Source organism: Colletotrichum spaethianum (assembly GCF_022836535.1).
Source record: "Colletotrichum spaethianum MAFF 239500 DNA, contig03, whole genome shotgun sequence".
Taxonomy (NCBI): Eukaryota; Fungi; Ascomycota; class Sordariomycetes; order Glomerellales; family Glomerellaceae; genus Colletotrichum; species Colletotrichum spaethianum.
The window spans coordinates 953,572-968,543 of record NW_026054773.1 but is presented as its reverse complement, the minus strand read 5'-3'; the positions used below and the strand labels follow the sequence as shown (position 1 = coordinate 968,543).

At 50.2% G+C, this 14,972-nt stretch overlaps 5 protein-coding genes across 5 annotated transcripts; 4 read left to right on the top strand and 1 right to left on the bottom strand.

Moving 5' to 3' along the window:
- Positions 1–800: 800 nt before the first annotated feature.
- On the top strand, positions 801–1,117 carry ColSpa_01756 (uncharacterized protein; the record flags this gene model as incomplete). The annotated part of the gene is made up of 2 exons (XM_049267968.1): positions 801–1,018; positions 1,072–1,117. The coding sequence occupies 2 exons, from the start codon at positions 801–803 to the stop codon at positions 1,115–1,117; spliced, it is 264 nt and encodes an 87-aa protein (XP_049123925.1).
- Positions 1,118–2,115: 998 nt separating this feature from the next.
- Positions 2,116–3,351, bottom strand: ColSpa_01755 (uncharacterized protein; the record flags this gene model as incomplete). Its single annotated transcript, XM_049267967.1, has 1 exon — positions 2,116–3,351. The coding sequence occupies one exon, from the start codon at positions 3,349–3,351 to the stop codon at positions 2,116–2,118; it is 1,236 nt and encodes a 411-aa protein (XP_049123924.1).
- A 1,996-nt stretch (positions 3,352–5,347) lies between these two features.
- On the top strand, positions 5,348–5,551 carry ColSpa_01754 (uncharacterized protein; the record flags this gene model as incomplete). The annotated part of the gene is made up of 1 exon (XM_049267966.1): positions 5,348–5,551. One exon carries the CDS (start codon positions 5,348–5,350, stop codon positions 5,549–5,551), a length of 204 nt encoding a protein of 67 aa, XP_049123923.1.
- A 4,760-nt stretch (positions 5,552–10,311) lies between these two features.
- On the top strand, positions 10,312–11,916 carry ColSpa_01753 (putative feruloyl esterase B-1; the record flags this gene model as incomplete). The annotated part of the gene is made up of 1 exon (XM_049267965.1): positions 10,312–11,916. One exon carries the CDS (start codon positions 10,312–10,314, stop codon positions 11,914–11,916), a length of 1,605 nt encoding a protein of 534 aa, XP_049123922.1.
- Positions 11,917–12,969: 1,053 nt separating this feature from the next.
- Positions 12,970–14,361, top strand: ColSpa_01752 (DNA polymerase kappa; the record flags this gene model as incomplete). Its single annotated transcript, XM_049267964.1, has 1 exon — positions 12,970–14,361. One exon carries the CDS (start codon positions 12,970–12,972, stop codon positions 14,359–14,361), a length of 1,392 nt encoding a protein of 463 aa, XP_049123921.1.
- Positions 14,362–14,972: the final 611 nt, after the last annotated feature.

Sequence of the window (14,972 nt, the reverse complement as noted above, 5' to 3'; positions counted from 1 at the left end):
TTCACGTCGCTTAACTTCACGTGTTGCACCCGAGGCTACCGCGGCCCTCCGAGGCTTCCAGTGGTGTGGCCCTCCTGACGTAAAAGCCATGATTATGGGGGAGGCATCCCGGGTTTCTATCAGTCATTTGACGTCTCGTCTGAAGTATGGCCAATGGACACGTCATTGGCCCTCAATAGATTGAGGCAACTACTAAGCAGTATTAACCTTTTCTGCCATTCACTCGCGCATTCGGTCAAGCATGTCGTCTCATCTTGTCAAGCTTGAAGGCCAGCAAGCGGCATCCATGCTCTACACATCAATATGCAACCGACAGCGGATATGAAGAGGGTTATCACCACATTCTCCACAACCTAAAACGGAAGCATATTGCGAGCGTTGACGGACGTCATCCACTGACTTTCCGGAAATTCACAAAATAGGGTTCCCCGTGGATCATTCAGACTCCATCGGGCGGCGAGATTATCTAGCCGGCAGTAGGCCAAGATCGTGTTCGTAGAACGAAATGGAAGCAGTTGGGGGGTTTTGGTGGAGACACAAAACATATATATACACCCGGCAAGAATCTCCCCTGTGGGATAGGAAGAAATCTATCATCACCATCATAAGCATTGAAGATAAAAAACCACGAGCTTCTACCATCACAAATCACTGCAAGACACACAGCTTGCGCGAATAAACTGGAAGACATTGAATAGCCGCGACATTCCACAAAAGCAATCAGAGTCCGCGCCAATTTACGTTACCATTATCAACTACTTTTCCATATCTTACCTGCGTACTCTCAACTCGTGTCCAGAATGCGCTTCTACACCGCACTCACCATCTTCGCCGCCACTCTTGTCGTCGCTGCTCCTACGCCAGTTGAACAAAACAATGAAAATCTCTGGGCTTGCGGAAAGGAGAAAGATGGAAAGAAGGAGGGCGGCTCTATCGCTGCTTGCGAGACAGCCACTGCTGCTGATCATGTCGCATGTATCAAGAGTTGTGCAAAAGATGCCGCGTGTATCACTGACTGGTACGCCACTTTCTTTGAACTCCCGTGTGTTGTTTATACTGACTTAATTGCAGTTCTGCGAAGGCTGTTGCCGGTTATACAGCCTGCGCTGGTGTCTAAAGACATAACATAGTTAACGACTAGACGATTTAACGCGACATGATTTTGCAATTCAAAACAATGGGTTAGCGACGATTAAAGCAAGGAGAATATAGATTCATGATAGGGGTTGTCTAGTTGATGGCCATCACTAGAAATCAGTGTATAAGCAACACAGGGTTTTTATTATCTTTTTATTTTTCCTTCTCGAAGCTTCAATGGCGAATTCCAAATATTGATTGGGTTTCTTACACCGGCATGCACTGTGACAAACCGTCAAATTTACGTACGTGAGATAAAGTAGTTCAACATGTCTGGCATATGCTAACCGACAGGGATGCACTCATAAGAGATAAATATCACTCGGTGTATCGCGTGCCTATCACTGGAGATCAGCCGCTCTTGATAATAAACCAGACAACTCAATGAAAGCGACCATATTCTTTGAATAAAGAGCCTCCTTTCCTCGCCAATCAGCCTGATTGAAAGTGCCAATATACTTTGAAGACTGCTGAGAATTGGCGCCGAAACGGCCATTCACACCGGAAATTGCTCCATGCTGGCAAAATACGCTGAAAATTTTCGTCAAAGTATCAATCAGATAACCGTGTCTAGACTTAAGCGCGGCTGATACCCATTTTGATATGTATGTTTCGTATGGATAACAGAACTCACAAATGGACGATCAGCTTTTAGCCTGGATTACAATCCTATTCTTTTTCTACTCGTTGTTCCAGAAGCCGTCCAAGTCTTGCAACTTCCAGGGCACCTGTATTCAAATTTGCTCAGCTCGTGGTCCGGATCAGGCCAAGTAGGCATGCAATCTTGAAAGTCAAAAGCTGTCGCATAAGAGCAAAGCGACTTTCTCGAGTTCTGGAACCCAGCATAATATCGTCGGGGAATAATTGTCTTTTTGAAACAAAGAAAAAGGCTTTTAAACTATCGTACAGGCATTACTCCACCCTCTGAGAGCCTGTGTGGGGGTATTAGATGCATATTGCTTGCGTAGAGGTGGCACTCTATTTGGCCTCCTTCTTGGCCTTGTCGGCAATCTCCTCAGCCTTCTTAGCCTTGTTCTCAAGGACCTTCTTGACCTCCTCAATCGTCTCCTTGAAAAGCTTCTCTCCCTCTTCCTTGTGCTTGTCGGCAACCTCGCGCAACTGCTTCAGCTTGGGGATGATCTGGTCTCCATCGGGAATCATCTTGAAGTACTGGTCCAGGCCGAAGCTCTGGCCGATCTGGGAGCCCTTGGACTTGGCCTTGTCGACGGCGTTGCCGACGTAACTTTCTAGGCCTCCGAGGTCGCCAGACTCGACGGCCGTCTTGGCCTTCTCAAACAGCTCCTTGGCGTTGCCCTGCTTGAGAGCGTCGGCGTTCTTCTCGACCAGCTCCTTGACCTTGGGGTTCTTGTCAAGGTAGGGCTTAGCCTCCTCTAGGGCCTTCTTCCAGGCCTCGTCGCCTAGCTTGCGGACCTGCTCAACCTTCTCCTCGACAAGCTTGCGAGCCTTCTCAAAGTTACTAGCGGTGAAGCCTCCGGCCAGGACATCCTTGACCTGCTTCCACGTCTCATCGACCTGCTTCTTGGCCTCAGGGCCGTACTTGTCGCCCATGTCCTTGAGCTGGTCAATGTTGCCTCCCAGCTTCTCCTTGAGCTGGGGGTGGTTGTCGATAACGTCGGAGATGGCGTCGCCGCCGAGGCTGGCGATCTTCTTTGAGATGTCGGTCAAAACATCGTAGGCCTTGTGGACGGCGTCGAGGCTCAGACCCGCCTTAGCGACCTCCTGGAACTGCTTGTAGGCATCGTTGACAATCTGATCAGCCTCCTCCTTGTGGTTCTTGCGGACCGTCTCAAAGTCGTTGAAGGCAGAGTCCACGTAGGCGCGGCCACCGGGGATCCAACCGACGTAGGAGTAGGCGAACTGCTTGATATAGTCGATGGCCTGATCAGCGGAGGGCGTGTTTTCTTGCAGCTTCTGGGCAGCGGCCGAGTATTTCTTCTCGGCCTCCTTCGCGGCCTTGTTGACCTTGGAGGCGGTGCGGCCCGCGGGGGTGAAGGAGTAGATGGCAAAGAACAGACCGGCACCGGCGAGACCACCAGCGACACCAGCTCCGAAGTGGGAGCTACCTGAGCCTGCGCTTCCTGTTGTTGAGGAGGCTGTCGTGGACTGGAAGCGGAGGGACTGCTGGCGGGGGACGCGAACGGCGCGTGACGCTCTAGGAAGCGTCGAGCGAACGAGGGGTCGTGCGGACATCATCTTGACGGATTGTGTGTAGGTATTCAGTGAACTGGATAAGGCGTGGAAGAGTTGAACAATGGGAAAGCGCTAGTCAAAACTGTTTTTGAGGTGTAGAAATGGGTGAAATGGGTATCAAAAGGTGTGGTAAGTCGATGGAAAAGATTGAGAAGAGAGACACGTGGGCAGCTGGTTATGAAGACGATTAGCAACGAGGCGCGAAGGGACCAGATTCCCTTCTCGGCTTTGGGAATTCCAGGCTAGCGTCGGGAACCATGGTGGCGGCATGAGCAAACAAGGAAAACATTCGTCACACATGCATTTTGACCGAACGCCAATTGAAGTCAAAATGACGAGCTGTTGGAGCTGAGCGCCAAGGCTCAATTGACTCCATCAAGGGGGAAAGGCTCAAAGCGCCCTCTTTCACCTACGCCTCAGCTTGTCTGATTCGATTGACCATTGCCACTACCAAAGCCCGGCCCCGTTGCTCTGCAGGCATTGGAAAACTGGGACTTGAACCTCAGAATACAGAAGGTGACGACAAGCTTGGGCCGGGACTGGAATGAAACCTCCGGTTGCAATGACCGGCTGATGACGTCGATAGCGCTCATCGGCAAGGGGTAGCTTATTTCCCCATCTGGATATCTGCCCCGCTTTATGTCTGAGTGACCAATGAGACTAAGGATGGGAGGAAAGGATGAACTGCCCCTGGGACATCCGTCCAGCCCCAAGAGCCCCAAAACTGTCAGCGGGAGATCGCCGATCATTTGGCTGTGGGGAAGCCTTTTCTCAACCAGGGACGCTCTCGTCATCGTGATGAACAGTGGCTCCATTGGCCCATTGGGGCTCTGCTGCTTGATGGGAGTTGAGCACAGTTGACGACAGCTGCATCTTGCAAAGGATGGCACACCAATTGACACATTTCATGTCCATATGCCAGAAGGCCATCAAGGGCAGAAAGCAGCGACACGACAAGGTCGAACCTCCAGTGACGAACATGATGCGGTGGCAGAATACTCCGTAGTTCAGGCGCAACCGCCTCACCCAGCAGCCATTATTCAAACCAGGATCAGTGAGCTAGCCCCTGTTAGCCCCTAATCCTAGGAATAGCGAACTACGCCTCCCTTAAGCCCTCGGATTGGTAACCAGTCCCCTGTAAACATCTCCCAATCCTGGGAACTGTGAGCCACCTCTACCCCCAATCCTTGGAACAGCGAACTGCTTCCTGCCCTCAATCCTGGGATCGGTCACTACTGATACCCCCAAAGAAACAGCGGCCTGCGTTCCGCACCGAGCACCCTTAACCCCTTTTTCGAATTTGCAAATAGATCCACAAACAAATCACTGGCTTCTGAATATGGATCAATTCCAGGCACGCATATCGAGTTTCTCGTATCCTGAATGACTGCGTGCGACGCAGTTGATCGTAATTGATTGACAATTGATTGACCTTGGGGAGGAAGAGAAATTACGTCTCCGGGACTCTTAAAAATGAGTGCATGGGGTCACACGAAATCTCCAAGTGGGCATTGGAACTTACCCAGATATTTGCAAGCCAGGGTTGGCATTCAAAGACTGAATAGAGGGAGCATTTTGTGACATTGTGACCATAGTGACTTCTCCTGATTTCTCTGGAGGCTTTTACTGGGCTCGTTCGATCTTGATTCGATGCAAATCTCAGGGGTAAGATGTGGCATAAAAAAGTCCTTTACTTTAGGCAATATAATTCCCAAGTTCTTATTAGCTAGTCTTACTTAGATTATTGTAGGTCTAAAGTACTTATCTTAATCTAAGCTTTTATAGTTAATTCCACTTCTGCACTTCTATCGTTGTCATAGCGGGAAGTAGTCTCCTGCAAAGAAGCCTGGCTCACCGCGCTCACCCCTGCTTAATTGGTCGCGCGATCTTAGGGCGGCGGGTGATCCGGCTGCACTTGAACGACAGAGTGGCATGAACAATGAGAAAGCCAGCAGAAGACTTCTGGGGTAGACTTATTAAGAGATCATTGGACAACAAAATGCCTAGACAACGTTTAGATCCGCATGTTTCGACCAGTAAACATCAGCACCCCTCCGCCATCGTCATCTTTATCCTGAGCAACCACACTCCAAGCGTCATCCCCGATGCCCATGTCGGGTCTGCCTTCAACATTCTGAACCCGTGCCGGACTGGCTATAGAAAGGCCTTCAACACGGGAAAGCAGGTCGTCAAAGCTGACTGAAACGTCCGTAAGGGACTGATCCGTCGGTTGCGAAGAGTACGTATTGGAGTCGAACCTTTTGCGCTCAGAAACTTTCTCTCTTAGCGCCACAAAAACATCATCACGGATCTTTGTCAAGACAGCATCGATCATTTTGACTTTGTACTGCGAAGTCTCGCCTTCCACCAGGACATCGGGAATTATCCAGTTGGCGTAAATGTTGCGGTGAGGAGGCCGAACCCTGACACCGCTGCTATGAGCTGCGAAATAATATTCGCAGAGACGGCACGTTGGTTTGCTGCAGCCGATGTATTTAACACTGTTATAGAAAGGGATCGAACATGTCTCCTCTGCAAACTCTTTCCGGAGCCATTCCAGGAGGTGAACTTCGCTGTGTACGATCGGTCGAAATGTGTTTTTACGACATTGATTAGCGATCAACTCGTCTAGGCCGCAACGCTGAAGTTCTGCTGCATACTGTTGATACGTCTTCTGCTTCTCCTTGTCGCTCGTCATTCGGGAAATTATGGCTTGTGCGGAACGCACGGTTTGCCGCTGGCTCGATGGTAGACCAGCCTGAAACGCATTCATGGGATTCGGAATTGGCTTCTTGGACGCAATAAATTGGATTTCTGTATCTTCCATGGAAAAGAGCTCCGGATGACGTTTCCGTGCTCCGAGGATGGCCTGGGTAGCTCTGAAATAAGACACAAGGCGGCCGATGAAGTGCTGGAGCTCACACCAATGCCATGACTCATCGATTTTGCCTGCTTTGCCCTTGTCGATTATGTCGTTGTACTTTTGCGACTGACGCAAGGCTGTGGCTGCTCGCACTAAGTTTTCATTGTTTGAAGATGTCCCTGGTACCGGGTGACTAGTCAGTAAAGCCCTACCTTAAAAAGTGTTGTATCAATTCTCTTACATGAAGCATCGTCAGCCCCATTAAGCTCCCTTTTCGAGACAAGAGCCGTTTCTCGTAGAGACACAAGAACTGCCTTGAGTAATACATCTGAAGGCATTAACACGACTGTATTTTAGGCCAAACGCCTAATAGAAGAATGAACTTACTTTGTTCCGATATACATCTTTCGCAGTCACCCAAACATTGTGCAAGACGCTCTAATAAGCCTTCTTTGTACCATTGAATACGTTCCTGGTTGAATTTGAGGATATCCTGAAGAACATTCCGAAAGACTGGCGAATTTTCGTCGTCTTTGCAACCAATTTCTGTACAGAACTGGTTCACATAACGTAGGAGGCTGAGGATAAACTCCCTAGGCTCTTTGATATCGTCGTCATACCTCTGGTTAGATGTGAACACATACAGAAGCTTGTCAGGTGTCTGTAATATGGCCAGAGACGTGACAGTAGAACCACCACGCTGGTTGTCACAGATCTGTGCTAGCTTATTGATGAAACATTCGAGTATCTTGCTGTGACCCTCTGCCAGCGTCGATGTGTCGCTTGGAGCTTTGATTTGACTATACCGTCCGCAGGCCTTGTTAAGACCAGATAGAAAGGACAAGGCCTCAAAGAACCGGTTAAGCCTCTTGCACAGAGTCATGCTGATGGGATGATCAAGACCATCAGCAATGACCGTTTCTTTGTTACAGCACCATCGTTAGCAATACGGTCAAAAGTCCATTTAAAACAACTCACCTTTCATTGACGCTTTGCCCGCATTGCCTCCTTTTGTTTTACTCCTTGCCATTGTGGCAGCTAGTGAGCAAGTTCTACACTAAGAGAGTATAGGATAAGTTAGAGATCCGAAACTTGGTGTCTTATGGAATGAAGTTTGGTTAAAACAATCCACAGCATTGAGTAAGATGATACGAGTATTTATGTGGAAAGAAGATCGGCTGATGCCACCTAGCTAGAAAGACTTGTGTAAAACTCAGACCAATGGTGTTGTCTTGGGAGTTCTCTCACTTCACCTTGATGGGTTTAAACGAGGAGCCCAAGGAACAAATATTGCCAATGTCGCGCATCTGCGCAAAACACATAATGGCGAGTGGAAGACTTGGCTTTGCAGACGTGGTCATGTTCGCCAACCAATCATCTCAAGTCCCGGTCACACTTTGCGCCGGTAGGTGTGGCTCCAGGATATGCAATGCTGGAGGCCGTTGGAGGGACATAACGACCCTTATTGGATATGATTCACACCCACTAAATGCCGGAGGCCGTGATATGTCTTTGAGGCGAAATCGATTAATTTCACCGCCAGTGTTGATACAAGGCTGTGAGGCGTATTCCAAGGCTTCCGTAAGTCATAGTAGTGATATCAAGGCTGTTGGTCACCTTTCGTAAGGCCTCAATGCTTTATTTGAAGCCCAGCATTATGTTTTTGGGTCAGGCAACGAGAGGAGTACCCCGCATATCCTTAATTGTGTGGACGTGGACGTCATCGGCCTCCAATGCCCTGGCCGAATGCAAAGGCAGTCATCCCCAACTTGGCACTTCAATTAGCCCCTTCATGTTCACCGAACATGATTTGAAGATTTACACGGTGGGCTGACTCGATGAACCGGCCTTCTGTTCGTACTGATAATCGCCTGCTCTGCAGGAAATGTGACATTGGCCATGGACTCTAACCAACAGATCCACAGCCAGTGTGTTGGGCCATAAACTTCTGCAAGGAATCCAAAAGAAACCCGAAGAAACAAGAGATTCTGGTCAAATTGGATGCTGGAATATATTAAAGCATATAAGAACACAATCATGTCCATGCCTTCCGCTTTCTTGTCGTTTGCCCCTCTTTCTCCAGTACTGGATGTCCCTTTTCTAATTACGCATGTACTCAACCGCGCCGTCATTCTGGAATTAGCTTTGAATTGTCTCTGCCCATAAAGTCTCATTTCATTTCTACTTATTTCTCCATCCGGAAAGGGAAGATCGATTGACCCAAGAGCGTGTTGAACCGACTTCAGTCAACCTAAGTGTGAATGGTGAGAATATGGATCCGTATGATCATTGCCGAAGGCCAGTACTAAGGAATACCATCACAGGATCTTCTTAGGTGAATGTGCGTGGAATTACACCCGATCCAGAACACTGCTCATCCTTTTTCATAAGGATTTAGGCAAGTAATATGTACTCAATCATCATGACATTGGCTTGTCGAGTACCTAACAACGGGGACAGAAAGCGATATCTGTTCGGTTTCCCTGGTGTAGCTAACGTCCAGGTAACACAAGCATTCCAATTCAATCTACACGATGAACCATGGGTTGAGACCTTACATGGCTACCCAAGTGAGCTGCGACCTCTCCGATCCAGATGGCAGCTCCAACAATCAGATTGGGTATATCATCGATAGCAACACCTATTCCAACGAAGTGATCGACCCGGATCTGCTAGATTCTTTCGAGCTATGCTATAGCTCATCATCCTACCAGTCGTATGGGACATCTTCGGGACTATAGGCTCCTGAGGGTGAACCGTCGCACTGGGGTAATCCCCATCTTGCCCAGCCACACTTATTCGGTTCGGCAACGTGGGACGACGATAACGCCATGATGTTTGCAGAAGAGGTCCTAGGCTGTTCTGACATTAACACAAATTCATCCGCCAATCACGCATTTGAGGTTGACTCTTCTATCGATCTCCAAGATGGCACGGGATTTTCTCAGTGCCCTGCGCAAGGTTTTTATGCCTGTGAGACATGCAAAAAAGTTTTCAACAAACAACACAAGCTCAAGTAAGCCGAAGTTCTCAAAAAGCCCTGTTTGAACTTGTGATCTGACTGTGTTGTGCAGCAGGCACCTGAAAAAGCATAACAAACCTTTTGAGTGCGCTGGTTGCACAAAACGATGCGCTGAAAAGCCGGACTTGGACCGACACAAGCGGGTTTGGCACTCGACCCGAAAAGTTAGCTTCGAGTGCGATGAGTGTGAGAAAGGCTTCACAAGAAAGGACAACCTAACGCGTCATAGGAGGGATCGTTGTAAAGCTGGATAAAAGTTTCGAATTTGGGTTTGGCATGGCAACGAAATCTCTTTGTTTTCGGCAAGTCGCTAGTGGGCTGCTCAATGCGTTTGGATACTTTGTTTTTCGAATTTCTTTATGTTTCCTGACGATGTTGGAGTTGCCTGCAATCAAACGTATGTTGTGCAACTGCTCGAATGATAAAGTGTCCGGCTTCCAATGCCTTTAACAATCATCTTACTGTACCAGCCCTCACAAGCCCCCCATCAATCAGCCATTCAGCCGTTCGCCGTTCTGATCCAGGGTTGGCTCAAAATCCACCCATTTCCCCCGGCTTTGTTACCAATAAATCTGAACCCTTTTCTAGCTCTACTATTGTTGTGTTTATGCCAAGACACAGTCAAAGATTCCTACTGCCGATCCAGAAGCTCGGAAGTCCTAGCAACGACGTCAACAAGAGCGCGATATGAGACGCGAGCAGACGAACATTTGGTATGATCTCGAAATTTCCCACTGGTGGGCCGGCGACGTCCTTAATGGTCATTGGACGCAGCCGTAGTCAGAAACGTGTTGTCTCAATGATTGGGGGTCCGATTGGCCATTGTGGAATGTGAAGTCGCATCGCCAGATAACTCCTAAGATTAGAGGTATGAGAAACAGGAAAGTTGGTAAACACGGACAACTCAAGAACACTGATATGCGGCAAAATTAAAAGTCCCCAACAAACTCGCCGATGTGAACTATTCCGGGGTTGCGGATCTTAAAAGGGGCAAATGGTCCTGGAGACATTTGGACCAACCACTTCTGCCCTGCTAGTTCCCTCCACCACATGCAACACCACGTGTAGACTATTCAAGATGAAGTGGGCCGCATCTCTTGCATTCACACTAGCCGCCCTGCGGCAGGCATCGGCTACGAACTCGACATCATGCACGACACGGCTCATGAGCTATTGGATCACCGCCAACGCCTCCATCTCGATTGTGGAGCCGGTCGATGCGGCTGGCAGCTTTGGAGAGGTGGGCAATATCGCCTTCCCGAATAACGTCACCAACCTCCCCAGTCTCTGCGCCGTGAGCTTTATCGCGAAGACTTCGGGAGGAACGCAATACAAGTTTGGCCTCTTCCTGCCAGATGAATGGAACAACAAGATGCTCACTGTGGGTAACGACGGCTTCTCAGGTGACCTCAACTGGCCGGCTATGGCCGCTGGAGTGAAGTACGGCTTCGCTACTGTGGCAACGGACGGAGGACACAACTCCACAGCGAACAACCTCACCTGGGCCCTTGGTAACGACGAGGCGAAGTTGCTCTTTGGACACAAGGCCCTGCACGGCACAGTCCAGCTGGCGCAGAAGGTTATTGAGAAGTACTACGGACTGCCTCCTGAGGCGTCGTACTTCTCAGGTACATCCGATGGTGGACGACAGGGCTTGAAGGCCGCTGAGCTCTACCCCAGGGACTTCTCAGCCTTGCTGATTGGTGCACCGGCTTGGTGGCAGAGCCATCTGCAGAGTTGGAGAATCGCCCGCGGAGTCTCTAACCTGCCAACAGATGATGCCAAGCACATCTCTGCAGGGAACTTCACCATCATTGGCGACAACATTAGGAAGCAGTGCGATGCCGCCGACGGAGTCGAAGACAGCATCGTCAGCGATCCGGCCAACTGCACCGTTAACTTTGCCCTTTTCACCTGCGGGCAAGACGGCGTCGATGCACAGGCATGCTTGACCGCTGAGCAGGTCACTGTTGCCCAGGGAATGTATGCCGATTACAACGTGAGCGACCAGATCGTTTTCCCAGGCGTCAGCCCTGGGTCCGAGTATGAGTGGGGCGCGCTTTTGGGCAACGAGCCTAATGAGGTGGCCGTCGGATACATGAAGAACTTCGTCTTCAATGACACAGAGTGGGCGTGGTCCAGCTACAACGAAACCGTTCCCGCGTATGCCAACGACACCAACCCTGGAGAGCTCGATGTCAACAGCTTCAACCTAACCCGGTTCTCAAGCTTGGGCGGCAAGATCATAATGTACCACGGCCTGACCGATGCCCACGTCCCTCCCACTGCCTCCCGGCACTACTATGATAAAGTCGTCGCGCAGTCTGGCGGTGACATTGAGGCTGTTCGTGGATGGTTCCGTCTCTTCTTTCTCCCTGGTGTCGGACACAAGAACACAACGGTCGATGCGCCATGGTACATTGGTGGTCCGGGCCAGGCGGAGCAGCTCGTGGGCGGTGGCAATTCCACAGTGCCGTCCAATGCGACAAACGATGCTTTGTATGCCCTCCAGCTGTGGGTCGAATCGGGGACCGCGCCGGAGTCAATTCTTGCTTCAACATGGACCAACTCGACTGACCCCTCTACTCCGTTGTTGAGGCAGCGTCCAATTTGCCCTTACCCGGCGACGCAAAAGTACATTGGCGAAGGCGAGCAATCGAAGCCTGAGAGTTTTGTTTGCTAAAGTTTGGGCCACAGACATGGATGATGAGTAGGCGAAAACGCTTAGATGATGAATTGATGAAAATGTCAGCAGAGGTTAAAGGACGGTAGCGGCGACGGGTCCGGAGTGGATATCACTGCTTTGTAGCAGTAATGTTTAATGCGACAATACTTTATGTACATTTTGGACGTATCTTGCCTTGCTTACTGAGGCAAAAGGTGAACAGTCACGTGCCTGGTCATGTGACTACGTGTGCCTTTGCTGTCTGACCGAGTGCGCGAACAACGCGTTGTCGCTTGAAAATGGGGGCAATCGTTTCCATCATCCGTGTTCCATCCGCACTACACTGACCTTGACACACCTGCACCCACGCACGCTTGACGTACTACAGCCATCGACGAAGAAGATATGCACCTCATCACTCGGCTTCTGGCCTTGGAACTTGCCCCTTGGACAAAACCTTTCCGTCTCCAACAGTCATGACGACACCACCGCCAGCGCCTCTCGACGACTTGTCGGAAGATGCCAAAGCCATGTCAGCGGACCGGACACTGAAATATTCTCTGCTGGGCCCTTCTTTGACGAAAGCCGGACAAGACTCGGTTGACCAGTCTAAGGTCGGCCACCCCTTGAGAGCCTCAATGGGCTACGGGCTCTGTAGCAACTTGCTGACGTATGGCCTCTCAGGTATCGGATATTATATACAATGCATCCAAAGGATCCAAGTTTTTCAACCGCGAAGAAGAGCGAGACAAGATATTGACGAAGAAAATCGAACAAATCCTTGATAAGAAACGACAACTCGAGAATCAAGACCTCAGCCGCGAGCTTCGCCTTGCCGACCAGCTCATTACCCAACTCGAACTTTCTCGAGATCTGACGCAATATATCGTCCACGTCGATTGCGATGCCTTTTACGCTGCAGTCGAGCTGCTTGATCGACCCGAGCTCAAGGACGTTCCCTTCGCTGTCGGAGGTGGCGTCCTCACAACGTGCAACTACGTCGCTCGGAAATATGGTTGTCGGAGCGGCATGGCTGGATTTGTAGCCAAAAAGCTGTGCCCCGAGTTGGTGATGCTTAAACTCAACTTTGAGAAATATACGGCCAAGGCCCACGAGGTACGGGAGGTGTTGGTGGAATACGACCCTCGGTTCGAAAGCGCAAGCATAGACGAGGCCTACCTCAACATCACGGAGTATTGCACAGATAAGGGTATCAGCCCGGCCGAAGCTGTCGAGCAGATGCGCCGGGAAATACACGAGAAAACCAACATCACTGTTTCAGCCGGGATCGCGGCCAATGCGAAACTCGCGAAGATTTGCTCGAACATGAACAAACCGAACGGCCAATTTGTCTTACCCAACGACAGGTCTGAGATATTGCGATTCATGGCTAGACTACCGCCTCGAAAGGTCAATGGTGTGGGCCGCGTGCTCGAACGGCAACTGGCAGAGATCGGGATCAAGACATGTGCGGATCTTTATCCTCAGCGGCAACTCCTCCGACCACTGTTCGGCGAAAAAGCGTACGAGTTTCTGATCAATGTTTACCTTGGCCTGGGACGTACCCGAATTCAGCCTGCAGATGAATACGAGAGAAAGAGTGTGGGCACCGAAAGCACGTTCCGAGATATGTCAGAGCCACAACAGTTCAGAGAAAAGCTTAGATGGACGGCAGAAGAACTGGAAAAGGACATGAGGAGGGCAGAGGTCAAAGGTCGGACGCTGGTACTCAAGGTGAAACTGCACACATATGAAGTTTTTACTCGCCAAGCCGTGCTGCCTCGGGCAATAGCTTTAGCCGACGACCTATACCAGTTTTCGCTTCCGATTCTGGCCAAGCTGGAAGAAGAGATGCCGGGCATGACACTGCGATTGATGGGACTCCGTTGTACCCATCTTGTCAGCACGAAGAAGCCAGATACAATGTCATTCTTTGGTTTTCGGTCTCGTAGGTCCGAGTCAGCTGCATCGGTTGACAGGCCTCACAAGACCATTATTCGCCCCAAGGCTGGCGATGGGCTGGATGAAGATGGGTGGGAACAGTGGCCCGAAAAGGAACTATTAGACCTGGACGATGATCAGCATTTACTGGTCGACGTCCACGAAGGATCTGCCAGCCCTGGCGACAACGAGCCGAGTCCCGTGAGGAGACATGGGAAAGAGATTCAACCGAACCCTGTGCGAGAGTATGCACCGATAAACGATGAAATGTGGGATTGCCCCATCTGCAACCGTCCGCAGATTCCAGACGAGAGACAGTTCAACGAACATATCGACCTGTGTTTATCGCGACAGACGATTCGCGAAGCTGTGTATGGGGACGCTCTTCCTGCCCCAGCTTCAAGATCGACAACGCCGGACATGAAGAAAGCCAAGGCTGGGGGAGAAAAGAAACGCGGTAGACCACCGGCACGACTGCCAAGTGACGACCCTCGGCAGAAGAAGCTTTGCTTTGGACCTTGAGCCTCAATGACCAACCAGAATTAATGATACCCGTAATGTTACATGATTCAATCGCTCGCTCAAGTGTGGAGAACGCCGCATCGTCATCATGCCAACATATCTAAGATTGATGCCGACTCGCTTTTCCCCTCAACGGCTCTCTCCAACTTCTGATCCCACGCGATGGACCGGCACTTGGATGATGGCCAGGGGACCTGCAGGCCTTTGCTCTGGTAAGCTAGCGCACCATGATAGCGCTGTGGCTTTTTCTTAGCTCACGGCGCTTAATCAGTCGACGGCTCAATGAGATGAGGAGCAATGAGACAAGCTCAAAGAAGTACTCAAGCCAGCGGAGTTGATCTGCTGCCGATCGACAAGGCTTTCACGGTTACCCCACCCTCGTTGCTGTAGTCCGGTAACTTCTGGAGAAAACAACCCAAGATCTCGGACATTAGTTTCTGTGCGTCACCAATGACTTCTGATTTTCTTGTCTTATGAGACCTACATTCATCCGAAGGCGCTCCGGTGCAATCTTCTCAAGTGAACCATAACTCACTCGAATCGAGTCGAAACGTTTGGGGAAAATTGTGACTATTTATTGCTCAACTAGGAGTTGTCTACCATTACGAGGG